Source organism: Bos indicus x Bos taurus, chromosome 10 (genome assembly GCF_003369695.1).
Source record: "Bos indicus x Bos taurus breed Angus x Brahman F1 hybrid chromosome 10, Bos_hybrid_MaternalHap_v2.0, whole genome shotgun sequence".
Lineage (NCBI taxonomy): Eukaryota > Metazoa > Chordata > Mammalia > Artiodactyla > Bovidae > Bos > Bos indicus x Bos taurus.
The window spans coordinates 41,898,869-41,926,546 of NC_040085.1; the positions used below are offsets into that span (position 1 = coordinate 41,898,869).

The 27,678-nt window shown below is 33.7% G+C and overlaps 1 protein-coding gene across 5 annotated transcripts in view; it reads left to right on the forward strand.

The window, feature by feature from the left end:
• VPS13C (vacuolar protein sorting 13 homolog C) overlaps nt 1-27,678 on the forward strand; it is a 181,570-nt gene that overhangs the window by 14,793 nt on the left and 139,099 nt on the right. For 3 of the 5 annotated variants that reach the window (XM_027553850.1, XM_027553846.1, XM_027553848.1), the window contains exons 4-12: nt 2,151-2,246; nt 4,419-4,520; nt 9,307-9,369; nt 14,304-14,369; nt 14,669-14,778; nt 17,590-17,649; nt 19,755-19,814; nt 20,849-20,929; nt 21,823-21,880. In XM_027553850.1, coding sequence (XP_027409651.1) covers nt 2,151-2,246; nt 4,419-4,520; nt 9,307-9,369; nt 14,304-14,369; nt 14,669-14,778; nt 17,590-17,649; nt 19,755-19,814; nt 20,849-20,929; nt 21,823-21,880 — 696 coding nt within the window. The remainder of the gene's footprint in view (nt 1-2,150; nt 2,247-4,418; nt 4,521-9,306; nt 9,370-14,303; nt 14,370-14,668; nt 14,779-17,589; nt 17,650-19,754; nt 19,815-20,848; nt 20,930-21,822; nt 21,881-27,678) is intronic. The other 2 variants (XM_027553847.1, XM_027553849.1) reach the window with 1 other exon arrangement.

A 27,678-nucleotide genomic window follows, 5' to 3' on the forward strand; every position in this document is an offset into this window, starting at 1 on the left:
ATATTGCAGCTTCATACCCAGGTTAATGGGTGAGTTATATTTGCCTAAATAACTTATATGTTATTCATTGTATTATTACAACAAAATTTATATTTTGGAAGAGGTTTTCTATGGTTCTGAATTTATTTTCTTTGCTTTTAAAGTATTATAAGAATTTAATGGCTTTCTTCCAGGTTACTCACTGAGTTAGGAGAGACACTTTGCATGTAAGGATGCAAAGCATATTTTCTTTATACTTATCTCTGTTTTGAGGTTTATCAGGCACTTACATTACTGTTAGCTTAAAATTAACAGTTTTTAAATTACTGTTAGCTTAAATATTATACCTAACCTGTCGAGTTAGTGTGGCTAAGTACACCAAGGATGTTTTGATTTTCTAAGAGCTAGATATGTTTGTGGATACTGCTTTTACTTAAAAATTTAAAAAATTTTCCTGATTTATAAAAGGAAGGCAGTGGAACTTAATTTCAGTGGAATACAGAATAGTCAAGGACGGGAGGATAATGAGTTATGGTAAAAGGAGAGAAAAAAGGCTTAGAGAACAGATAATTTATTTTTGGTATATTAAAGAAGCATTTCCCACTTTTTCAATCTCATGCTCACCAAGAAGGCAATTAAATCTATTTTTAGGAGTTGATGAGATAATTACAAATAAAACACTATCTGTTATAAATATAGGTGGTGCTCACTATAAAATCAACAGACTTAGAAATGACCCAGAAGTGTACTGCCCTTACCTCTAGGCTCCTCTGATGTAGGAACCATTTAAGGATCTCATCAGGGTTACAAGCTAGAGAAAAGTAAAAATCTAGATGGAGAAATAATTCTGGATTTTAACCTCGGTAAGAGATTCCCAGCCAAAACTGGCTTGCCTCCATAGCCATCCAGGTGAAGCAAAATATCCTCCCTTACATTACATTATTTTATTTCTTCTTCAGCTTTTTATCCAGGTCAACAATTCTTTGAGCTTTCAGCATCTTGATTTAAAAGTGCCAGTGATTCTGATGGTGTAAGTAGTTTAGTCACTCACATATTAGCATGACTTAGTTGAATCAGATTCTTTTGTCTTAAGAATCTGATCGGCAGTACTGAGAGAACTATAGCTTTTATAGGGTCATTATTTTTTAAATTGTGATGAGAGAAGGTATCTAATTTTGGAACATGGAAAACTGTAGGGGTGAAAAGGTTTGGGTAGAATTGCTCTGATACAGTTGAGGGCAGATTGGGACATTGTGCTGCCTGGAGACCTGAAAAGAGGGCATACTAGTGATTGGGAAGAGCATAAAGAAATAATAGTGTGGAAAGATACCAAAGACAGATTTTTGCCCATTTCAAAATTTAGCTGAAAATATGCCCTTTTTATCTTCTCTCTCCTGCTTTGCATAGCTTTTTCCCATAAAACTCCAAACTTGGCTTAGTGACACTTAGGGTAGTTCATCTACATTATGGGTGAGAAAGTTTCTGTAGGCCAGTCTCTGAAGGACTTGATATTAATACCATTATTTCTAACAGAGAAGATGTGTTCTTCCTTTCATGTAATATTTGGAATATAACTAGTCTGACCTGCCTGTCACTTTATAATACTGGTAATCATAAAACAGTATACCTTGCCTTCAGGGTTGGCCTCTTCTAGTTGTAGCAATTTAGCATACTGTCAAAGGTCTTTTCCTTTGGTGCTCTAATCTGTGTTGCTGGTTCAATTCCTGGGATCTTGAACAGATACTCTTTTACACTGATGCTGTAGAGATGAGGTTGCAGGTGTGACTAGAACAGCATGTACCATATTTAGATCATCAGTTCTGGTTCCATTGATGACTTGAGTGGACTTAAGCAAATAATTAAACCTGCCTGGGACCGAGTTTTCTTTTTTTCCAAACCAAAGTAATAGTTGCCTCATTTTTCTTATAGTTTGGGAATATTAAATGAAATAATAGTTATCAAAAAGTTTAAAAAATATAAAGCACAATGTGAATAGTTATTTCTAATAGTAATATAAAAAGATGTTTTAAACTGTGTTAGTTTCTTTTTTTCTGAGCAATGTTCATACTCTATATCTGAAGGGTTTTGTATACTTTTTCTCTTAATGGAAAGCGAGAAATGTATATCTTCTTGAGCATCCAAATAAGAAAGTTGAAATCATGTTTGTTTAGATAAATTAACTTTGAAGATTCCTTGGAAGAACCTTTATGGCGAAGCTGTTGTTGCAACTCTAGAGGGATTATACCTGCTTGTTGTCCCAGGAGCAAGTAAGTTATTTTAGGTTATAACCATTCAGTAAAGTCATAGTAAAATTAAATTGTTACTTTGGTTAAATATTTTAATATGTTTAGTAAAACAGAACATAATTTAAATAAACTAATCATACTCATATATATACACACATACATGCATTTTACATATACATACATAGCCACATTTTATATAAAGTATTTTATATTGTTGTTGGAAAGAGTAATTTCAACCATTTGTGAAATTTATTATATTCTCTGTGAATAATTATTTTACAACTAAGTCTTCTGTTGAGATGCATTAGACAGATTTACTTTTGAGAATGAAAGTAAATAAATTTTAAAAAATGTACTGTCATGTTAATCTACAGATTGGAAATTTTTTTCCCATTTTGTTGCTTCTGATTTTGAGTGAATGTTCTTTCAAAAGCATGTATAAAGTAGGTAATTTTCTCATTATACATTATAGTATTTTAATTTTCAATGAATGTTTTAAAGTAGTGATGTTTTTCAAAGTAATATCTTTCACTATTAATTTTATTAATTTTTTTTCAGTTTGAGATCAATATAATGTTAAGAAAAGTTCAGATATTTTAGGGAAAAGTTACTTGTTTTATCAACCATAAAAGACAGTTTGTATTTTTATAACTTGTTTTCCAGTCTTTACTGTATACATGCTTGATTTAACATAGCATTTATCACATTATATATGTAACATGGATCCAGCTTCTTTGCTTAGTATGTGTATATATATTTTTTCCAAACTTAACTTATTTTTAATTGAAGGAAAATTGCTTCACAATGTTGTGTTGGCCACTGCCATACATCAGCATGAGTCAGCCATAGGTATACATGTGTCCCCTTCCTTTTTAACCTCTCTCCTACCTCCCACCCCTCTAGGTTACAGAGTGCTGGTTTGAGTTCCCTGAGTCACACAGCAAATTCCCACTGGTTATCTATTTTGCACATGGTAGTGTATCTGCTTCCATGTTGCTCTCTCTGTTCATCCCACCCTCTGCTTTCCCCCACCCATGTCTGTAGGTCTGTTTTCTATGTTGGCATGTCCACTGTTGCTCCGAATAGGTTCATCAGTACCATCTTTCTAGATTCCATGTACATGTATTAATATAAGGTATTTGTTTTTCTCTTTCTGACTTAAGTTCCCTCTGTATAATAGGCTCTAGGTTCATCCATCTCATTAGAACTAACTCAAATGTGTTCCTTTTTATGGCTGGGTAATATTCCACTGTATTTATATACCATGACTTCTTTATCCATTCATCTGATGATGGACATCTAGGTTGCTTCCCTGTCCTAGCTAAATAGGGCTGTAGTGAACATTGGGGTACGTGTGCCTTTTTCAATTTTGGTTTCCTCAGGGTGTATGCCAAGCAGTGGGGTTTGCTGGGTTATGTTGTAGTTCTACTCCCAGTTTTTTTGAGGCATCTCCATAGTGTCTTCCATAGTGCCTGCATCAGTTTACATTCCCACCAACAGTGCAAAAGGGCTATTTTTGATGAAATATGAAAACCACAGTTTCCATGGTGATAGTGACAATTTTGAAAGGCTATATGATATTTTATTATGGACTGCCAACTGGTTTTTGCTGTTACAGTGAACATTATAACTCATCCTCCTTATAGATATCTTTCTCATTTTGTGTTTTTTCCTTAGGTACGTGATCAGAAATGAGATTACTAAATTAAAAGGATATGATTTTGTGTATTTTATGATTGTTGATACATGTTCTTGAATTACTTTCTCAAAGTCTTTTTTTAAATCAATCTTACACTGATACCAGCTGATATTGGATTTTACATGTTTTTGTAGTTACTCAAAATTTTACCACTCAGATCTAATAACTGGAAATTTTTGGATGTTTTTTCTGCCTTCTCTTTGTTTTTCCCTTTTACCTTCCTACTCACCCTTTCCCCCAATCATCCTTTTTCCTGTATTCTTTCTCCCTTTAATTCCTTTCCTTCCTTCCTTTTCCTTTTGATGTGAACTTTGTAAGTAGATAGGAATCATTTATGTAAACTTTTTGTAAAGCCAATCTAAAGAATATAAATGTTTTTTGCTTACAAAGATTACCTGTTACACATACACACAATATTATAATGAGGCTGAACTTTGCTTATTTATTTATTATTGCCTTTCTTGATATGTGAATTAACTATATACATATTTTAGGTATTAAATATGATGCTGAAAAGGAAGAAAAATCCTTGCAAGATATTAAACAGAGAGAGTTATCCCGAATTGAAGAAGCCCTTCAAAAAGCAGCAGAGAAAGGTACAATATGTTTATGTTTTAGAAAAATGTACATATACCTATGTTTTAGATACATTTAATATTCTGTAAAGAGGATTCTTTCATAAGCCTTCATAAGCTATTGTTCCAAAGAATCTTTTAATATCATATCTCATAATATTGATTGTAAAGATTTTAATGACACATTTAGGAATCATTGCCTTTGTGATTATTTTATCTCACTGCCAGTTAAATTTTCTTACTTTTCTTAACCAGTCATTTCTACTATGCTACTTTATGGAGACTTCCCAAATTCTTTGAGTTCTTGTAGTCCTGTTTGTTTTTGCCAAAGGTTAATGGTTTCTTTGTCTATATTTTCACCTGTGTTGTTGAAAGATAATAAAGTTCAGCATATTAATATAGTGAAGTAATGTTTAGAGGAAATGGTGCTGTAATTCTTTTCCTTGCTATATCTTTTCATATTATACAGGATAATTGTTAAAAATTGGTTTTTCAGATTTCAACATTTTAACATCTTAAGTTTTAATATTTTGTTTTTATCTAAAAATAAATCTGGTGACTGTTTTAATTTGGTTTATGGAGCAAGAATAAGGATAGGATAAAACCGAATAGTCTGTAGGATGGTGAGTTGAAGGCATTTCCAAGCCTTTCCAAGTTTGTTTTTCTCTTTCAAGGCAAATCATACTCTGATTGCTGGTTGGCGTATGAAAATTAATGGCATTTTACATCATTTTTGCATCATTTGGTAGCATGTTTATATATTTCTATGATGGAAGAAGATGGTACTAGAAATGCCTAAGGCATTTCTCTTTGGTCTCTCTTTAAAGATATGGCCAATGTTAGAAATGATAGAAATTATTTTTAGATACTATAATAAGATGCTTAAGCTGCTGATGTTTAATTAAATCAAGAGAAATCTCTCTTAAAAATAGCTTGTTTATTAAAATTCTTTGTCAAAGATTCTAATTCTTTTTTCCCTGGCTGTTTTTCCCTTATTCAGAATTACTGATTCTTTTACAGAAAAGTACTAAAATATTTCAGATACAGAGGCTGTTTTTAATGGTAGAAAAATTTAAAAGTCTAAACATTTTTTTCCTTTCTCTTTTCATATTTAACTGTATCTTATATTTCCGCTGAAACTTAAGGATCTGTATTTCCATGAAAATGGTTTTGTTAATTTCTGTCACTTTTATCTGCCAAACAAAGCAAAGTGGTCATGGTTTTGTTTTATGCCAATTCAGTGTGAATATTTCTTTTTACTTAATATTGGTTATTTAGAAATAGTTTTATTAATTTTAATATGAGGAAAAAGGCTTAGAGAGCACTAGAATTTAATTTCTTCCTTAAATCAGTTCAGATTAAATCTGTTTGTTAATACACATACATATAATTGTATGTAGTCATCAATTGGTATATGTATGGTTGGATATATTGCTGTTACATGTAATTATATACTTTTAATTTATAATATATATAATTTATATTTTCCCTCTTGAGAAACAAACCCCAAACTCATTTTTTTCTTTTTTTTGGAATAGAAATAACTGTGATTGCTTTCAAAATATTTTAGTGTTTCCAGTGAACTATAAGAGAAAGCATGGTATATACTCTCTCCGTTTTAGTAGTTGACAGCTTAATCAGCAAAATGATAGTTTGCTATACATTTTGTATTAAGTGCTTGTGAATTTTGACTACTGCTACTGCTAAGTCACTGGGTTGTTAATACTTTGGAAACTTATTTTTGGGTCTGGCAGAGAGATTGTTAAGGATGATTTGATAAATCTATAGAGCATCAACATCTGTAGTACTAAGCTTGTGTAAATGGGGCTGTTAAGCTTATAAATAATCATTATATTGTAGCTTCTTGGATGATAAGTTTAATTTTTGTTAGTATAGAACTAAGATTCAGAAATTGAAACTCAGTTTCATTAACATTATTAGATTTGTCAACAAAATGCTCCAAGTATAAAAGAGATAAATTCAGAAGTTGGGAAATATGTTGATAGAGATTTTTTTTCTCAATTATTAAGAAATACATTTAGTCATTTTGACTGCATTTAAGTACTTTCTCTAGTTTATATGAATATAGACCCTATCTTCATATAATGTTGTTCATGTGAATGATTAAAGACAACCCTGGCCTTTATATGCTTTCCATTTCATCATTTTTAATTAACAGTTTTGACTTGACTACTATACTTTATTTTTTTTTACTTATTATTTTCCCACTTATTTCTTGAGTTTGAAAGCACAAAAGTACTATTGCTTATATATGGAGACTCAGAGATAAGGAGAGAAAATGATTTAACTATAAGCAGCAGTTGATAAAAATGAAAATAGAGTTTTTAGTCTGATCTGCTTTAAAGATGTACTTTTACTCAGTTTGTTTCATTTGATAAAATAGAGTGCCTGCCCACTATTATGTGGGAAAAAAAGAAAATTGAAATACAAGTTCATTTCTAGAGAGCTTGCTTAACTGTCAAAATAAATTTCTTGATATTTTTCTTCTTTTATTTCATTGTACTAAATTTATTTTTTTGGAAAGGCTATTGTAAAGTAAAGGGTAATATTAAATTCCTAGTAAAATCAAAAGATTTTCAAATGCTATATAGATTCTATATTTTAAAATATTAATTTATCAAAACTCTTAAAATTTTAGAGTTAACGTTAACTCTGAAATCAAATAGTTTTTCCAAAAAGATTTATGAAAAATGTCAGTTTCTTGTTTCACCCTTCTCTACCCTTTCAACTCACTCCTTAGAGGGAGCCATCATTTTAGAAATAGTAACATTCTGTGGTTATCTAATTTATTAATGTAAGGCACTATCTTGTATTTCCTTCCACAGTAGTCAAGGAATTTACCTCTCTTACCATCTTCCTTCATCCTCAGTTCCTCTTTCTATCTTCTCATAATATGGTCGTATCATAATTTTTGGCCAATTATGAGTCAAAATTTACATTACTGTGACAAAATAATTACTGTTCACTGGATGGGTCAGATAATATACTGTGATTATATTTCCTCTGCACCAGCCTTTTGTTTTTCTTTCTTAAATTTGTAAATGCTTCTTTCCTTCTGTTTAAATTTACCTTAAATTCTTTTGTGTGCTACATGAAATCTATCAATCATATGGCTCTCAGTGTTATTTTGCAGTTGTCCAAACACATCTGTTGTCCTCTCCCTGTCCCCCTTGCCCTCTTGAAGAGCAGTTTTTTTGGTTGTGTTTTGTTTGTTTGTTTGTTTTAGTTCTGCTATATAATTGTCATCCTAGAACTGATCTTCACTGCTCTTCTGTTTTTAATTCATTGAGTCCCTTGCCTTTTGTTCTTAGTTTTGTTCCTTTGTTTAGCTGAAGCATTTCTGATAGCTTTTAAGAAAGGATGCACTGGATATAATTTTTAAGATCCTTTCAAGTCTGAAAGTTTTGTAATTTATTTCCACACTTGTTTGATTTGGCTGGGGATAGAATATTGAGTTTAACATTAGAATTTTAAGGGTAAAAATCTTTTAACTTCCAGGTACTTTTGAGAAGTCTGCTGCCAGTCTGTTGAACACATTGTTGTAAACACAAAAATTAGAAAATTCCTGTAGCCTACTGTCAGAGACCTCATGTATGGTAATAGACAGGAGAGGGTGTTGAGTCTCATTAATGAGATGCAGTTAGAGTATTACAGAAGTTCCTAAAGGGCTTATCATGTTCAGCCAGAGATCGGGGTGGACACTCTGAAGGTCTGTATTTCAGCTGAGTATGCAGAAGGGAGAGAGGGCGTTCTAGGTTAAGGCGATAGTGAAATGAAAAAGTGTAGAGCATGTATGGGGAACTGCTAAGAATTTGGGACTTTGATAGTGTAGCTGGAGGGGAGTTGGAAAACTAAGTTTATATCGGTTTTGAGAAATTTGAATACCATGATGGTGATGATGATAATGATAGCAGCTAACATTTATTGAGAATTTACTGTTTGCGGGTCACTCTTCAAAGTGGTTAATATCAGCTGACTCATTTAATAGTCATAATTCTATGCTTTAATGGCTTTTATTGTTCCCATTTTATAGTTGAGGAAGCTGGAAGTTAAATAGCTTGTTCTAGGTTATGCTGTTAGAAAATGATAGAGCTAGAATTTGAACTCAGTCTGGCTCTTGACTGCGTTATAATGGACTTTGATCGATAGTCAGTGAGACAGTCAGGAAGTTACTTTTTCTTTAAAAATCTGGAGAGTGATTTGATCATGGCTGTGTTTGGGTAGTGGTATATAAGCTGGATTTGGGGAGCAAAATGGAAGATGGTGTTACCTAACCATCACTAACAAGAATGAATAGAAAGGATTCAGATAGTGTGTCTTTGAAGGGAACATGATACTAAAGTTAGATGAATTCATTTCAGTTAACCCTAAAATTAGCATAAATATTGCAGCAGTGTTTCCTTCTGAAAATGAACAAATGGTGGGCAGAAAGGGAACCAAATTAGCAGATTTTTACTCTCTTTGAAAATTGGGTAAATCAATGAGACATTAGCCATAATTGATATTTGTCTGTTTTGGTTAACTTGAAATTATTAATTGTTATAATTTTAATTATTAAGAGTTTTTGTTTTAATATATGAAAACAGAGCCTGTCTGTTGAAAGAATGGAAATGGTGTCACTTGAGAATATTTCCGTAGAAGTAAGTTGTTTTAGTGTCACTGGATTTTACTTGTTCTGTTATCTGATGTCTAATTATTTGAACTGAGTTCAGATGTATTTTACATGTGAAATTAAAGATGTCTTAAAATGCTTTGCATTTTGGTTATTGCTGCCGTGCGGATGCAGGCGCACATTCAGGGGAGTTCATATATGGCTTGGAAAACTTTGTTTACAAGGACATAAAGCCTGGTGGGTATGCACGGTTAATTATACTGAGCTACATACAAAATTATATTCTTATCCATGCTTGTGCTTTTAATGGAGTTTATATGGCATGTCATCCTTTTAGAAAATATGGAAATGTAATTCATGCTTTTCCCCTTCACTGTCATTTCGTTTCTCCATCTTCTGCAGCCATTTATTCACTCACCAAATGCTTAATGTCTTCTAGTAGGAAGACTATGCTGGATGCTCAGTGTTCGTGGGGTGAAACAGACCCAGCCCACTGCCTTATGCAGTTTACAGTTTGATCTGTGGATAACTTCCAAATCTGGACTGCCTTTTTGACTTCGTTCAATAGTATAGTAGTTTTTCAATTAAACGATTTCTCTTCTGTAGCAGTGGTTCTCAAACTTGTAAAAAGCAGTAAAATGGAACCTTTATTTTTTTGAGTGAGACTTTATTTAGGACCTTGATAAAAGATGTTTCCCTGACTTTCTTCTCCTGTCCTCCCTGATTTGCTTCATCTGTGTAGTGGCTTTGCAGCACATGTAGACTACTGTCCTGGACAGTCTCACAAAAAAGGCAGATTTGAAGGCTGACTGTTGTAGGATTTACAGTAGGATTTTTTTGTATCTTAGGAAGTTTACCAAGCACATTAAAATAATAATTTCTAATATTTTAAACAATATTTAAATACTAAAATATTTTAAATATTTTTAAATATTTTAAATATATTTATAACTTCTCAGGAACTTGTTATATTAACTTAGTCACACTTAAAATTTGTTTCGATTAAGTGGCAGGCAATTGGCATCTCTATTTCAAGATATAAACCACAATAAGCATTATGATAGAATTACTTTTGCTGCTAGAAACTTCTTTCATTTTTAGGTTCATTATGACAAATGGAAGGATGAGTTGCATGGCAAATTTCATAGCATGAATGAAATTATCCTGAAAGGAGTTTCTCTTTGAACAAATCTGCCCCTTGAGTAAGAGTGACTGACTCTTGTCTTAGAGTCACTTTGTTTAATATAAAAGATAACTCATGGTTCACTGTCCAATTTTGTGGGTTATAATGGAACCAACTTCTGTAGACTGCCAGGGGCAATGTTTTCTGATCTTACTAAGTGCAACCTGCCTCCAGGATACAAATGAGTTCTAGTGGCCTATTTAAATATGTAAAAAAAATCACTGGGCAGCAAGCAGTGCTTAAAAAACAAAACAAAACAGACAGAGGTCACTCTAAAGTAAAACTTCATGATTCAGAGTTTCTTTTTATTCCAAAAATGTGTATTAGCCTGGATTAAAAAAACAAAACCAAAAAACTAAACTTGGCCTAGAATTTGATGATTCTGAAATGAGAACAGTTAATTTTGTTGAAGATGTCTTTTGTTTAGTTGCCCTGGACTTCATGTGTTCTTTACAATGCTTTCATTTTTTCAGTTCCTGAGTGTATATTTGTTGTTGTTCAGTCGCTCAGTTGTGTCTGAGTCTTTGAGAGTGTATATTTACTCATCAAAAATTTTTTTTCTGGAGCAATGATTTTCAAAAAGTCAAAACTATTTTCATAATAATTCTAAGACGTTATTTTTTTTCCCCACTGTATTGACATTGGTACTGTTGGTGCAAAAGCAATGTTGTGTAAGATTGCTGGCTGCCTTCCCATGATTTAAGGCAGTGGCACCAAACTCTACTGCCAGGAGCTATTGTATTGTTCCCTGCCAGTCACGCACAGTAAAAACCAAAATAGAATGGAAGAAGCAGCAATTTTGCTTAAGAAAACCATTGATGAAATAGAAACCATTTAATTTTAATAGATTACAGCTCTTGAGTATATGTGTCTTTGTCATTTTGTGACAAAAGAGGAAGCATACATGTTGCACTTCTGTAGACTGAAGGAGGATAATTGTCTCAAGGGAACATACTTGTGCAGTTGTTTGGGTTTTCTGATCTTACTAGTTGAACTAGTGGAACTAGTTGCTTTTTTCATGGGAAGCCATTTTACTTCAAAGAATGGCTGACAGACGATTATTACTCAGATTTGGGTGTTTGGTAGACATTTCAACAACACAGCTTTAAGAAAAAAGAACTGACACTGTTTGTTACCAGCAATAAGATTTGAGCTTTTGAACAAAAATTAGAATTTTGGGGAATTTGTATTTGCTACTTTGAGCTTCACAGCTTCCCATACTCAAAGACTTTTCTGATGAGATTTTTGGTGGTATTAACAATGTGATTTTTCATATTAAAAAATAAAATGACTCCGCATTTATAAGATCTGTATAATTCAATGAAGCAGTATTTCTGTATTATAAAAGTGTGGTAAAATATTATGAATGTATTAAAGTGCACAGTAGACCGACTTTAATTTAGACGAAAAATTGACAGATAGTTTCAGATTCCAAGGTACAGCTTTAAGAAGCTATCACTGGTTGAGTTTGATGTAGTATCCATAATTACATGAAAAGATGGTCATATGCAAAAGATGAAGATGTTCCTCCTGTTTCCTATTACATTTCTGTAATTAGGTCAGATTTTCCTCACATACTCCAACCTAAACAATAGATCCTAAAAGAGCAAAGGCAAAAGCAGGTATTTGTATCCAGCAGTCTCCTACTAAACCAGACATTAAGGAGATTTGTGACTGTAAAACCGTATCAGTCTTCTCATTACAAGTTTTTGTTCAGAAAACATAGTTATTTTTTATAAATACACGTTACCTGTGCTATTGCATAATGGGTTATTTAATAAGTTAATAACTATTAAAAAGCTTTTCAGTGTTGATTTCCAACGTGGTAAATATCAGTATCTGTAACCCACCCTAATGAAAAGCTGGTTAAGGTTCTTAAATTTTAAGTGTATTAAAGGGACCCTAAGACCAAAACATTTGAGAACTGCTTTAGAAAGTGACTATCCATCAGATTAAATGAAGACTCTGTAGTACTCAGATTAGAGTTTGAAACCATTTGGAACATGGTGCATCTAACATTGAGATCAAAGACAGAACAAGGTTCTAGGACAAATGTGAACCCAGAAGGATAATAGGAGGTCAGATGAGAAGGGTGAGTTACTCCAGACTCTACACCCAGGCAGCTGAATCCTGTCTCCGAAAACTTTCTCCCTAAGTGGGATGGTTTTCAGGGCTTCTCTGGCTTTCTTAGCTATTTCTTTTCAAATAGTATTTCTCTGAGAACTTTGCTGAATGTTTAATTTGTAAATGAAAAAGATTTAGGGGACCATCACTGTGACAAGAACTCCTGGTAATAGCAAAGTCCTGTTTGTTACAGGTTTAGTAAATATTTTCTTCTTGAAACTTAGGGTCTTATGCTTAAAATCCAGGACTTGATAATTTGATTCTTAGTTCTTGTAGTGGCAGGATAATTTGCTTTAAAATATCAAGGAAGAACAAATTTAAAATTTCGAGCTAAATATCAATGTATTCTCTATAACATTAATTGAGCTTATATATTTTATTTTAATATCCAAATGTAGATAACTTTGATTCAGTTGAATAGATACATATCATGTGCTTTGTGCCTAGATATTATAATTCTTGTCCTAATGAAGGACTCCTCCTGACTAGAAACAAACCAGTTGTGCAGATACTTCAAATACAGTGTATTCATTGCTTAGTGGAAGTCTGCATAAGGTACTAGAGTGGATGGCCTTGGAGATCCTTGGAAAAGTTGAAGAAGGCATTGCACATGCAGTTGTGCTGGACCTGAGATTTGAAAGCCTCCTAGGAATTTGCCTGAAGAACTTGAGGGAGAGCAAACTAAGTTCAGGGAATCTACTATGTGTAGAGGCAGTAAGGCATTAGAAAGTTATAGCTTGTACTCATGGAACTCTGCTCAGTGTTATGTGGCATCCAGGATGGGAGGGGAATTTAGGGGAGAATGGACACATGTGCATATATGGCTGAGTCCCTTCTCTGTTCACCTGAAACAGTCACAACATTGTTAATCAGCTATACACTAGGACAAAATAAAAAGTGTTTGTTTTTTTTTTTTTTTAAAGTTATAGCTTGTTTTGGAAAGTAGCAGTAGTCTTCTTGAAGTGTCCAGTGCAAGGATGAGTGGCAGAAGATAGAACAGGACAGAGAGATAGGGACTGGATCATAAAAGGACCTCTGTGTCATGCAAACACTTTCTCATTTTATTTGGCAGGCTACAAAGAGCCTTTAAAATAATTTTGAGCAGGGATTAACAGGCTGTGAATAGTATTTTGGAAGACGTGAATCTGGTCGTATTAGGTCAGAGGAGGTTAGATCAGAGAAAAGAGTGGAGATTGGAGACAGGGGAGACCATACAGAGGCTGCCCCAAGAGTGAGGACTGGATTTGATGTGTAGCAGGCAGTTGAATGTAAAGATTTATAAGTTGGGTAAGATAGGTTTGGGTTAATGCCATGAAACAAGGCAGTGCCAAATAAAAGAGATACTAAAGGAATTATTAAGCTAAATGTAAAATTCTGTGTGCAGTTTTTTTCCCTTTTTGTATTCTTTATATCCTCGAGACTGCAAAGGATCCTGTTTTTGTGAGGTGTATCATTCAGAGGAAGTCATCTGTCAGCAACCTACCCATTCATTTCGTTTGTGCTCCTACCATACATATTCTGTCATTATTACATTTCCAATATTTTGGCAATGTTGAAAATAAAAATTAAAGTTTATATTATAAGCAGTTGTAAATATTCTAATGGGCACTGTGTACAGATATTTTACTCAATTTTTGTGTAATTGCATCTGCCAAGTTACTTTCTTTATTACAGAAGGTTATTCTAGACTAAAAAAGGTTTGTGAATTTCTGCCTGTATTGAAGTAACAGGTCAGTTTAGAATATAATACGGTGAATTGTACTAAATTTGCTGTCAGGAAGAAGTCTCTTGTTGTTCTCTTCTGTCCTCTAGTCTGCTAACTTGAATTTTATCCTTTTCTCACTAAAATGCTTCCACTGAGAAGGACGTAAACGTAAAAAGCACAAAAAACATTTTAAGAAACCTTTTAAAGGTCTTGATCGCTCAAAAGGTAGGTAAAAGTGGTTTTTATGCCATGTGTTATTTATACACATTGCCACTTGATTTCTGTCTTCAAAGGTAAAATAAATGTTAGATTATGATGTAACTTCAAAATAAGTTTTAGGGATTTCCCTGTTGATATAGTGGCTGAAAAATAAGTTTTAAGTTGGAAATGCATATTAAAATCTAAAATAAAGCAAGGAATAGGTTGTAATTCCCGTTGAGTAGTACTTTAGCTATCCTTGATCATTGATTATGAATTATGTGATAATTTCAGCTCTTGAACTTGTATTTTTGTATTTTTTATAGATAAAGCAAAAGAAGCCAAAAAGGATACATTTTTGGAAAAATTGGCAACTCAAGTAATTAAAAATGTACAAGTAAAAATCACAGACATTCACATTAAATATGAAGATGATGTAAGTAGTTTACTTGGTGTAAGTAATTGTGTGTTTTATGACATTAATTATTGATTAATTATTATTATTAATTATTGATTATTGATTTGCCCATACATGGCAGTTTTAAATCCAAGATTAAGTTTTTCCTGATTAGTACACTACCGTATCTCCTTATTAGCATTAAGCTTTTTACATTAAATGTGTAAATATATCATAAACCACCATATGTTTCTTTCTAAAGCTAATTTAAGAGATTTTTGGATTTCCTTTATTATTTATTTTGAATTTTGTTTAAAGACTTAGACTAATAAAGCTTTAAGGAACTAATTTTTTTATTTTTTACAAAGACAAAAAATTTGGTTCCCAGAGGTAATGAAGTAATTGGTTACAATGGTGGTTGTTAGAAAGGGGACTAAAACCTAGGTCACTTGGCTGGTAGTCTCATGTACTTTACATTCTACCACACAGGATTTTAGCACACAGAGCTACTCACATACATGTGGAGCAATGTTTAGAAACCACTTTACTGATAACTAAAAGCTTAACGTTAGTTGATTAAGAACTATTTGATTAATTTCAATTAAAACATAATCAATATTTTAAACTTAATGTGCATTGCTTTGTCTTAAAGTTTGAAGCATAATTGAAAAGCCTTGAATTTTTTCATTTATGTAACCAATTGGAAATGCTTTTTCATCTTTTCCAAAAATGAGTTGCTTTCTTTTTTGTTTTTAGTTTGCTCTAAGTTTAGATTACATTTAAAGTCATACTGCCATATAGAGAATTTATTTTACTTTCCTGATAAGTCCCTTTTTTCAGTTCATATTCAGTAAGATACACTTGTAGTTTTTCAAGATATACCATCTCCGTCTTATACCAACTTTATGTTTTGGTTTTCTATAGTCATTAGACTGAATTTTGCTAACAAATGTCTGAAAAACCTAGCTCATCATTAGACTGAAATTTTTTTTTGGCTCTGCTGAGTCTTCATTGCTGTGGGCTTTTCTCTAGGTGTGGTGAGCAGAGCCTGCCCTCTAGTTGCGGGCCTGGGCTTCTCACTGCAGTGGCGTCTGTTGTTGTGGAGCGTGGGCTCTGCGTGTCCCGGCTTCAGTAGTTGCAGCACATGAGCTCAGTACTTGCGGCTCCTGGCTCTAGACCACAGGCTCAGTAGTTGTGGCTTAGTTGCTCCGTAGCACGTGGGATCTTCCTGGGTCAGGGATCGAACTCACGTCTCCTGCATTGGCAGGTGGATTCTTTACTGCTGAGGCACCTGGAAAGTCCAGTAGACAGAATTTTACAAACAAATGTCTAAAAAGCCTAATTCATAAATTGCCTTGTTTAAAACAAACTTAGAACTCAACTTGTCATGGAAGTAAAAGAATTATTCTTAAAGCCAGTGTGGTATGTTGATGAATAATAATCTCAGCTTTTAAAACTTTTTTTATTTTTAATTGAAGGATAATTGCTTTACAGTATTGTGTTAGCTTCTGCCAAACATAAACTTGAATCAGCCATAGGTATACCTATGTCCCTTCTCTCTTGACCGTCCCTCCCACTTTCAGTTTAAACTTGAACTAAGCTTTTCTACTGAGCAAGTACAGTTTGAAAGGTACGTTATTTCTTTCTCTTTAATGAAAAAATACAGAGATGCTCAGGAGTGGGACAAGTAACATCAATTACAGTTAAGTTGGTGTCAGTGACAAAATATATTAAAATAATCTACAGAAAAAATTAAAAGCGCAAAGGGATCTTCCTTGTATCTTGCCTCTTTCAGTGTGATTACCTTAATTATTGTGTGTGGAAGGATAGTTAAAAATATAGAAATGAGGGTAGGGGGAGTATAATTTATCATAAAGATGCTCTTTGTATGACAGCAGTAATTTATGGGTAGTGCATTAGCAGCTGAGGAGTTGTGCTTTATTAAAGTTCCTACTGAAATAGCTGCAAGCTATTTTGAGCTCGATATCCATAGGCCTAAAAAGATGAATATGAGAATGAAGCAAATATATTTTGCCACAAACCATAATATATCTGATATTAAAAACAAAGCTCACAAAGCTCCTTCTTTACAGCTATACCAGATCATGGTTTTCCTGTTTGAGAAGGGTGTATGTGACGCAAGTCCCTGATGGATGATTTAGAACATTATATGATTTTTCTCTTGTCTCTAGTTTCCCTATTTTCTTTCATGACCAAAAAACACTAATTTTTGTCCATCTCTGAGATGTCAAAAACAAAGTCATCATACACACAATAGCACAGTTTAAGCACTGTGTATAAATATTATTAGATATTGAAGATGAGAACTAGATCAGTTTAATAATGGCAGATTTTGGGTTAAGGGATTGAGGAAATTAAATATTAGGGATCTTGAGCATCTTCTAACAAACATTCTTTTTTAAGTGTCATTGGAAATTAAAGGTGTAGAGAGACAGTTCACGTTTCTAAATGTGAAAATCTTTGTAAATAATTTAGTGGCACTGTTTTATCTGCAACTCCTTGTTTTATTTATCTATGAAGAACATCTTTAGTGGTATACATAAAGAAACTATCTCTTTTAAACTATCTGGGCAAGAATCTGTTTAGTGAGTGTTCTCACTTCTAGTAAAAAAAATAGTTCCACTGGGAAAGTATCATGTTAGTGTCATGCCTACAAAATATGGAAAATCTCAGCCATGTTAGTGTCTTCCTTCCCTTTCTTCTCCACAAATCCATTTGTGTTGTGTAACTTCCTTGTAAATTCTTTGTCCTGTGTTGCCTGTTGTAGAGTGTAAAATGGATTTATCCTCACTATGAGTGTATTTTAATGTCACTTTTTTTCTTTGACAGGTATCAGATCCCAAGCGGCCTCTTTCATTTGGTGTCACACTGGGAGAACTTAGTCTATTGGTAAAGTTGACCTTATTTAAAATTTCTGTGGAATCTGTAAAATATTATTCTCAGGGTGAATTTCCTAAAATCAGCTATTGCTGCAAATAGCTATTTTATTTTTTTGTGTAACCTTTCTACAGCTTTTCTAGAAATTTATTATTTTTAGTGATACTTTTATTATATTCTGTAATTATTTTATCTTTGAGTTTAACAAATATAGAAATATTAAGAACAAGTGTTTTGAAGGTCTTAAAAGCTGTATCTTAAATGTGTAGTAAATTAGGGGAAGATAGATTTCCAGAGTCAAGTTCTTCTCCACAGTATAATTTCCAAATAGCTTGTACATGTGTATCTGTTTATATGTATGTATATGTGTGTTTATTATTTTGAAATATACATAATTTATTTTGATTAAGTATTTTACAATGCAGTTTGTTTTTTCTTTTAAGATCCTTAGTATATAGAGTGTATATAGAGTGGGTATATCCTGATTGGACTTTTTTTTTTTTTTCTATTATGGACAACTAAGTGGTAGGAACATGTTTTAAAGTTAAGGGCAGTGAGTGGTAAATCACATTGGGTATATTTTTGCCTTTTGATTAGTTATGTGAAGAGGACCTTAGGAAGGAAAGAAGACGAAGGAAAAGGAAAGAGAAGTAGTCTATTAAACAGAAAAAGGTCTTTGTTCCATGGATTCCTTAAGAATGATACATGCATACAGAGAAGTAGAGATATACATCAGTTGAAGATCAAAGCAAAAAAAAAAAAAATTAACAGGTATTGGAGAAATAAAGGAAAGGGAGTCAAGGAAGCTAGTGTTTAATACACTGTTTATCCTTTGCTTGTCTCCAAAATAAACTTGAAATAGCTTTCAATAAAAAAGAAATAATCCTATAATACTTTCGAAGAACCAGAATCTGTGTTCTGAAAGGTAGAGACATAATCGTTTCAGAAAAATGAGACTAACAATATTAGTCATAAGAAAGGTCAGTATTTAATATTGAGCTTCTAGCGGACCAAATGAAAAACACAACATAGTCATGTGACTTAGTTTGCATTGACTGATGGCAGGAGTACTAGGGTGTAAGGATGATGTAGTTTCTTGTTGTTTGATCCTCTGTATCTTTCCTCAGATTTTTCATGTGGTTTTCTTTGCCTGTGTTACTCTTTTCCCTTAAACTTCCTGGTGATTTATTCAGGTTTTAATATTTCCTTGAGATATTACTGTTTCTCATTTTTTTTTTTTTTTTTTACTTCACTCTTAGAATTTACTATTTCTTTTTTAAAAATACTCCCCTTCACATTTTATCAAAGCACCTGTGACACCTTACTGTATGGTTACCATGTTGGTTTCCTTCTATCCAACCTCCATTCATTACTACAGTATTACCTGTATTTTAGTGTTTTTGTGATGATTTATTAAATAGTTTGAATAAAGTATTTGCCACATTGGCTCAATTTCTGCTTCAACTACTACATTGACTATTATAACAACAATAATAGCAGACTCACCTCTTTCTGTATCTGTACCATTCCTTTTTTCCATCTTTTCAAATGCAGACTAACTCTTAAATCTTAGATAATCTCCCCACCTCTGATTGGATCCCATCCTCGCCCATGTCCTTAGGAGCCTTTCCCCGACTTTCTCTCATTCTCTTCTACCTTTTGTCCTTTCTTCCTTATTTCTGTCAATTTCCTTTTCTTTCCTAAATCTTCAACTCTTCTTCCCTGCCCACCTCTGTCTTCTAACCATTTAAGCGCATTTAAGTCTCTCCTTTATATTAAAATTGAAAAGCCTCTCCTTAACCTCCTCTGACTCCACTCAGCCACATCTAACTACTGCCTAGCTAGCTCTTTGTTTTTTTTTTTTTATTCATACCCACTCTCAGACACACAATAGCTCAGTAATTATTTTCTGGATGAATGAACTCAATTAAATTAGAACCTCCTCAATTCTCTTTTTCACTGTTCCTTTGATTTTGTAATATGAAAAACAGGTAACTCACATTAGCCAGTGTTAACTGGATGTCTTGTTATTTCTAAGTTATTTTGTTACGGTTATTAGAGCACTGTTTTGTGATACATATACTTCATTTCACAGTTACTCTTTTTTTCTGTTTTAGACTGCAAACAAACACTGGACACCATGCATATTAAATGAAGCAGAAAAAATTATATACAAGGTATTAGACTAGACTTTTAAATCTAGTTATTTTCCTAAGTACAAACGTTTAATGTATTTTCTTCAAGAAATCTTGATAGAACAGAATATTCCATTGAATGGGAGTTGAAAGTTTAGGGTTTAGTTTTGGCTCAGCTAGTTACTATGTTACCTTCTAAAATCACTTACCTTTCTTCACCTAGAATATAAAGAAGCTGGATAAAATTAATATTTCCCAAATTGTATTTGATGGGGCATTAGATAATTGAGATAATATTAGATTTGTTGAAAAAATATTCTCTGGTCAAATAAGATTACTGACTAAAACAGAAAGGTGTTCATAGTTAGACAGGTATATTTTGTTTTGTTTTAAACTCCAGGATTTCACAATACTTTAAATATGCTAATAAACACTTTGAATCTTCCAAAGGGATATTTTGTATGTACTTTTCTCCACCTTGTTGATCATAGAATCCTCTTCCCTTCACCCTTCCTTTGAAACAGCCATTTGTATTCATTGGAGGAATCATGTCTTTCTTATTCATTGAAATACAGAGTCTGTTATATACTGAATTCGCAATAAATATTTGATTATTGAATGAGTAAATCCCCTGGGGAACACTGTTCCTGCAAGCACAATTCAGCAAATGCTAGATTAATAAGTGTTAGTTACTCAGTCATATCCGACTCTCTAGGATGCTATGGATTGTAGACCGCCAGGCTCCTCTGTCCATGGAATTCTCCAGGCAAGAATACTGGAGTGGATAGCCATTTTCTTCTCCAGGGGATCTTCCTGACCCTCAGATTGAACCCAGGTCTCCTGTGTTGCAGTTATTTTTTTCACCATCTGAGCCACTAAGGAAGCCCAGATTAATAATAAAGTCTCTGAAGAACATACATACATTTTCCTCCACTTTTGCATTATCTTCTTCCCTTTAAAAGTTCAAAATGACAGTTGGATGATTTTGGTATAGTGAACATGAGAATATTCTTTTAATATTGATACATAACTTCGGTTTGTTAGTTGCCTGATCTTTTCCAACTTTTCCTTTATAGCTGATACGACTTGATAGTCTCAGTGCCTACTGGAATGTGAACTGCAGCATGTCTTACCAGGGGTCAAGGGAACAGATCTTGGTAATTTCAGTTTGTCCCCTGAATAGCTGACTATACTCCTGGGATTTACTTTACATATGCGGTCTCTCTCTAATGAGGACAAGATACTGGTCTTTTGCTTAAGTTGTAACTAAGTCAGAAGTGTGCAACACAGTTTTTGAATTGACTCCGTGTTAAAAATAGCACTTTTGTTTTTGAAGATCTTTGTGACATCTTTCACTTGACAGTGAGATGAAAACCTATACTATCAAATTAAAACTGGATTTATGGTTTTTCACACTCTCATTTTGATGGCATTCTGGTTGCATTGTGGAGTTTCATATGAGAATGATTACTTGAAAAGGATTGTAAAGAAAGATGATACCTGTCAGATTTTTAAAAAATGTATCCGTAGCATATATTTTAAGCATTTACAGTGATGCATCACAGTGAATGATTGATTCAAAACTAAGCATGCTAAGTCATGTCTTAAAGCTAAGCAGTCTTAGTCATATTTACCTAGAAAAGAACAGTTGAATTTTCTGAACTGAATTAATTCCAAGATTCTGTCTTTTATTTCTCAGAAAGATATTGTAATGATTAATTTGCCTTTGTCTAGAAAGTGATTGAGATCCTAATTTATGAATGTGTGTGTGTGTACACATTATATACCTTTTAAGTCAGAGTGGAACAGTCTTATGTTGTTTCTAGGTATTTAGAATTCATAAAAATTACCTACTGAAGTAATATTCTAAAGAAATATATCTGTAAATAGTGCTCAGTGTGTTTTTCTTATGGACTAATAATTACAAAGTTGGGAATAAAGATACTGATTTAGAACCAAATTTCATGTGTGTGTGTGTGTGTGTGTCAGGGGTGCTGAGAATATATGCATTTTCTTTTTCATTCTCATATCATTCAAATTTTTTTTATAGGATCAGCTGAAAAGTGAAATTCTTACAAGTAACAATATACCCCCAAACCATCAATACAGTAAGTAATGGTAAAAGTTTATTTTATGTTATAGGAAGCGTGGAATTAAATACTGTATTTTAATATACTTTTTCTGATAAAGTTATTTTGACAAAGAGAAAGTATTAATTTTATATGTTAGTGTCATGATAACAGCATATTCAGTATATATTTTAGTATTTAGATATTGATTGTAACACTTACACCACTGGAGAGTGAGAGAGAAGGGCTCTGTGGGTATAGTTCACTCCCAACAGCTAACCCCCTTGACCTCCATGTTTTTTCCCTATCTTGTTAATGTCTACTTTCTTTTAAGAATTAGATTTTCTTTTTTTTTCTTTGTTTAATAATGAAATCTCTGGGGTCTTGATATTCAGGTTACTTTGAACATGTCAGTATTGTAGTGTTAAGACAAAGTACTCCAGAGATTTTTAAAAAAAGAAGTATAGATGATTATAGCATAGCCTCCCAGGTGGCGCAGTAGTAAAAAATCTGCCTGCCAATGCAAGAGATGCAGGAGTTGCATGCATGCACATAGTTGATTTATAGTATTATGTGAATTTCAGGTATACAAAGTACAGATAATGTATTTTTACAGATTATACTTCATTATGGATTATTATAAGATACTGGGTCCAATTCCCTGTGCTATACAGTAAATCCTTATTGCTTATCTGTTTTATGTGTTGTAGGTTGTACATGGTAATCACATACCCTAATTTGTCCCTTCTCCTTCCCTCTCCTCTTTGGTAGCTACAGGTTTCTTTTCTACATCTGTGAGTCTGTGTCTGTTTTGCATATTCAGTCATTTGTGTTTTCTTTAGATTCCATATATAAATGATATAATGTAATATTTGTCTTTGTCTTATTTCACTAAGCATAATATTCTCTAAGTTCATCCATATTGCTACATATAGCAGTATTTCATTCTTTTTTATCGCTGAGTAATATTCCATTATATATACGTACCATATTTTAATCCGTTCCTCTTTTGATGGGCATTTGGGTAGCTGAAATAGCTTGGCTGTTGTAAATAGTGCTGCTGTGAACATTTGGGTGCACCTGTCTTTTCAAATTAGTGTTTTTATTTTTTCAGGATATATGCCCAGAAGTGGAATTGCTGGGTCATACGGTAGTTCTATTTTTAGTTTTTTGAGGAACCTCCATACTGTTTTCAGTAGTGACTGCACCAGTTTACATTTCCCACTGACAATGCACAGAGGTTCCCTTTTCTTCATATTCTCTCCCAGCATTGGTTATTTGTAAACTTTTTGATGGTAGCCATTCTGACAGATGTAGGGGGTAAACTCACTGTTGTTTTGATTTGAATTTCTCCAGATCTCTTTTCTGTTTCTTGGCAGCCTTACCTTTATTTATTTTTGAGTAGATCTCTAACAAAGCTGCCTGTATATTATTTATCCCATACATTTTCTCTGCTATTCTTTTTTTTAATATAAATTTATTTATTTTAATTGGAGGCTAGTTACTGTACAATATTGTATTGGTTTTACTGTACATCAACATGAATCCGCCATGTGTGTACACGTGTTCCCCGTCCTGAACCCCCCTCCCACCTCTCTCCCCATACCATCCCTCTGGGTCATCCCAGTGCACCAGTCCCGAGCATCCTGTATCATGCATCGAACCTGGACTGGCAATTCGTTTCATGTATGATATTATACATGTTTCAATGCCATTCTCCCAAATCATCCCCCTCTCCCTCTCCCACAGAGTCCATAAGACTATTCTATACCTCTGTGTTTCTTTTGCTATCTCGCATACAGTGTTATCGTTACCATCTTTCTAAATTCCATATATATGTGTTAGTATACTGTATTAGTGTTTTTCTTTCTGGCTTACTTCACTCTGTATAATAGGCTCCAGATTCATCCACCTCGTTAGAACTGATTCAAACGTATTCTTTTTAATGGCTGAGTAATACTCCATTGTGTATATGTACCACAGCTTTCTTATCCATTCATCTGCTGATGGATGTCTATGTTGGTTCCATGTCCTGGCTATTATAAACAGTGCTGTGATGAACATTGGTGTACATGTGTTTCTTTCAATTCTGGTTTCCTCAGTGTGTATGCCCAGCAGTGGGATTGCTGGGTCGTATGGCAGTTCTATTTCCAGTTTTTTAAGGAATCTCCACACTGTTCTCCATAGTGGCTGTACTAGTTTGCATTCCCACCAACAGTGTAAGAGGGTTCCCTTTTCTGCACACCCTCTCCAGCATTTATTGCTTGTAGACTTTTAGATAGCAGCCATTCTGACTGGTGTGAAATGGTACCTCATTGTGGTTTTGATTTGCATTTCTCTGATAATGAGTGATGTTGAGCATCTTTTCATGTGTTTGTTAGCCATCTGTATGTCTTCTTTGGAGAAATGTCTGTTTAGTTCTTTGGCCCATTTTTTTTTTGATTGGGTTGTTTATTTTTCTGGAATTGAGCTGCAGGAGTTACTTGTATATTTTTGAGAGTAATTCTTCGTCAGTTGCTTCATTTGCTATTATTTTCTCCCATTCTGAAGGCTGTCTTTTCACCTTGCTTATAGTTTCCTTTGTTGTGCAGAAGCTTTCAATTTTAATTAGGTCCCATTTGTTTATTTTTGCTTTTATTTCCAGTATTCTGGGAGGTGGGTCATAGAGGATCCTGCTGTGATTTATGTTGGAGAGTGTTTTGCCTACATTCTCTTCTAGGAGTTTTATGTTTCTGGTCTTAGGTTTAGATCTTTGATCCATTTTGAGTTTATTTTTGTGTATGGTGTTAGAAAGTGTTCTAGTTTCATTTTTTTACAAGTGGTTGACCAGTTTACCCAGCACCACTTGTTAAAGAGATTGCCTTTTCTCCATTGTATATTCTTGCCTCCTTTGTCAAAGATAAAATATCCATGAAAGAAAGAAAGAAAGAAAGTGAAGTCGCTCAGTCGTGTCCGACTCTTTGTGACCCCATAGACTGTAGCCTACCAGGCTCCTCTGTCCATGGGATTTTCCAGGCGAGTACTGGAGTGGTTTGCCATTTCCTTCTCCAGAGGATCTTCCTGACTCAGGGATCGAACCCGGGTCTCCTGCATTGTAGGCAGACGCTTTACTGTCTGAGCCATCAGGGAAACCTATCTCTGGCTTTATCTCTGGGCTTTCTATCTTCTTCCATTGATTTATATTTCTGTCTTTGTACCAGTACCCTACTGTCTTGATGACTGTGGCTTTGTAGTAGAGCCTGAAGTCAGGCAGGTTGATTCCTCCAGTTCCCTTCTTCTTTCCCAAGATTGCTTTGGCTATTTGAGGTTTTTTGTATTTCCATACAAATTGTGAAATTATTTATTGTAGCTCTGTGAAAAATACCGTTGGTAGCTTGATAGGGATTGCATTGAATCTATAGTTTGCTTTGGGTAGTATACTCATTTTCACTATATTGATTCTTCTGATCCATGAACACGGTATATTTCTCCATCTATTAGTGTCCTCTTTGGTTTCTTTCACCAGTGTTTTATAGTTTTCTATATATAGGTCTTTAGTTTCTTTAGGTAGATATATTCCTGAGTATTTTATTCTTTTCAGTGCAATGGTGAATGGAATTGTTCCCTTAATTTCTCTTTATATTTTCTCATTATTAGTGTATAGGAATGCAAGGGATTTCTGTGTGTTGATTTTATATCCTGCCACTTTACTATATTCACTGATTAGCTCCAGTAATTTTCTGGTGGAGTCTTTAGGGTTTTCTATGTAGAGGATCATGTCATCTGCAAACAGTGAGAGTTTTACTTCTTTTCCAATTTGGATTCCTTTTATTTCTTTCTCTGCTCTGATTGCTGTAGCCAAAACTTCCAAAACTATGTTGAATAGTAGTGGTGAAAGTGGGCACCCTTGTCTTGTTCCTGACTTAAGGGGAAATGCTTTCAATTTTTCACCATTGAGGATAATGTTTGCTGTGGGTTTGTCATATATAGCTTTTATTATGTTGAGATATGTTCCTTCTATCCCTGCTTTCTGGAGAGTTTTTGTCATAAATGGATGTTGAATTTTGTCAAAGGCTTTCTCTGCATCTATTGAGATAATCATTTGGCTTTTTTCAATTTGTTTATGTGGTGTATTACATTGATTGATTTGCGGATATTGAAGAATCCTTGCATCCCTGGGATAAAGCCCACTTGGTCATGATGTATGATCTTTTTAATGTGTTGTTGGATTGTGTTTGCTAGAATTTTGTTAAGGATTTTTGGATCTATGTTCATCAGTGATATTGTCCTGTAGTTTTCTTTTTTTGTGGCATCTTTGTCTGGTTTTGGTATTAGGGTGATGGTTGCCTCATAGAATAAGTTTGCAAGTTTACCTTCCTCTGGAGTTTTCTGAAAGAGTTTGAGTAGGATAGGTGTTCGCTCTTCTCTAAATTTTTGGTAGAATTCAGCTGTGAAGCCGTCTGGTCCTGGGCTTTTGTTTGCTGGAAGATTTCTGGTTAGTTTCAATTTCCGTGCTTGTGATGGGTCTGTTAAGATTTTCTATTTCTTTCTGATTCAGTTTTGGAAAGTTGTACTTTTCTAAGCATTTGTCCATTTCTTCCATGTTGTCCATTTTATTGGCATATAATTGCTGATAGTAGTCTCTTATGAACCTTTGTATTTCTCTGTTGTCTGTTGTGGTCTCTCCATTTTCATTTCTAATTTTATTGATTTGATTTTTCTCCCTTTGTTTCTTGATGAGTCTGGCTAATGGTTTGTCAATTTTATTTATCTTCTCAAAGAACCAGCTTTTGGCTTTGTTGATTTTTGCTATGGTCTCTTTTGTTTCTTTTGCATTTATTTCTGCCCTAATTTTTAAGATTTCTTTCCTTCTACTAACCCTGGGGTTCTTCATTTCTTCCTTTTCTAGTTGCTTTAGGTGTAGAGTTAGGTTATTTATTTGACTTTTTTCTTGTTTCTTGAGGTATGCCTGTATTGCTATGAACCTTCCCCTTAGCACTGCTTTTACAGTGTCCCACAGGTTTTGGGTTGTTGTGTTTTAATTTTCATTCGTTTCTATGCATATTTTGATTTCTTCTTTGATTTCTTCTGTGATTTGTTGGTTATTCAGCAGCATGTTGTTCAGTCTCCATATGTTGGAATTTGTAATAGTTTTTCTCCTGTAATTGAGATCTAATCTTACTGCATTGTGGTCAGAAAAGATGCTTGGAATGAGTTCAATTTTTTTGAATTTACCAAGGCTAGATTTATGGCCCAGTATGTGATCTATCCTGGAGAAAGTTCTGTGCACTTGAGAAAAAGGTGAAATTCATTGTTTTGGGGTGAAATGTCCTATAGATATCAATTACGTCTAACTGGTCTATTGTATCATTTAAAGTTTGTGTTTCCTTGTTAATTTTCTGTTTAGTTGATCTATCCATAGGCGTGAGTGGGGTATTAAAGTCTCCCACTTATTGTGTTATTGTTAATTTCCCCTTTCATACTTGTTAGCATTTGTCTTACATATTGCAGTGCTCCAATGTTGGGTGCATATATATTTATAATTGTTATATCTTCTTTTTGGATTGATCCTTTGATCATTATGTAGTGTCCTTCTTTGTCTCTTTTCACGGCCTTTGTTTTAAAGTCTATTTTGTCTGATAGGAGTATTACTACTCTTGCTTTCTTTTGGTCTCTATTTGCATGGAATATCTTTTTCTAGCCCTTCACTTTCAGTCTGTATGTATCCCCTGTTTTGAGGCGGGTCTCTTGTAGACAACATATATAGGGGTCTTGTTTTTGTATCCATTCAGCCAGTCTTTGTCTTTTGGTTGGGGCATTCAACCCATTACATTTAAGGTAATTATCGATAAGTATGA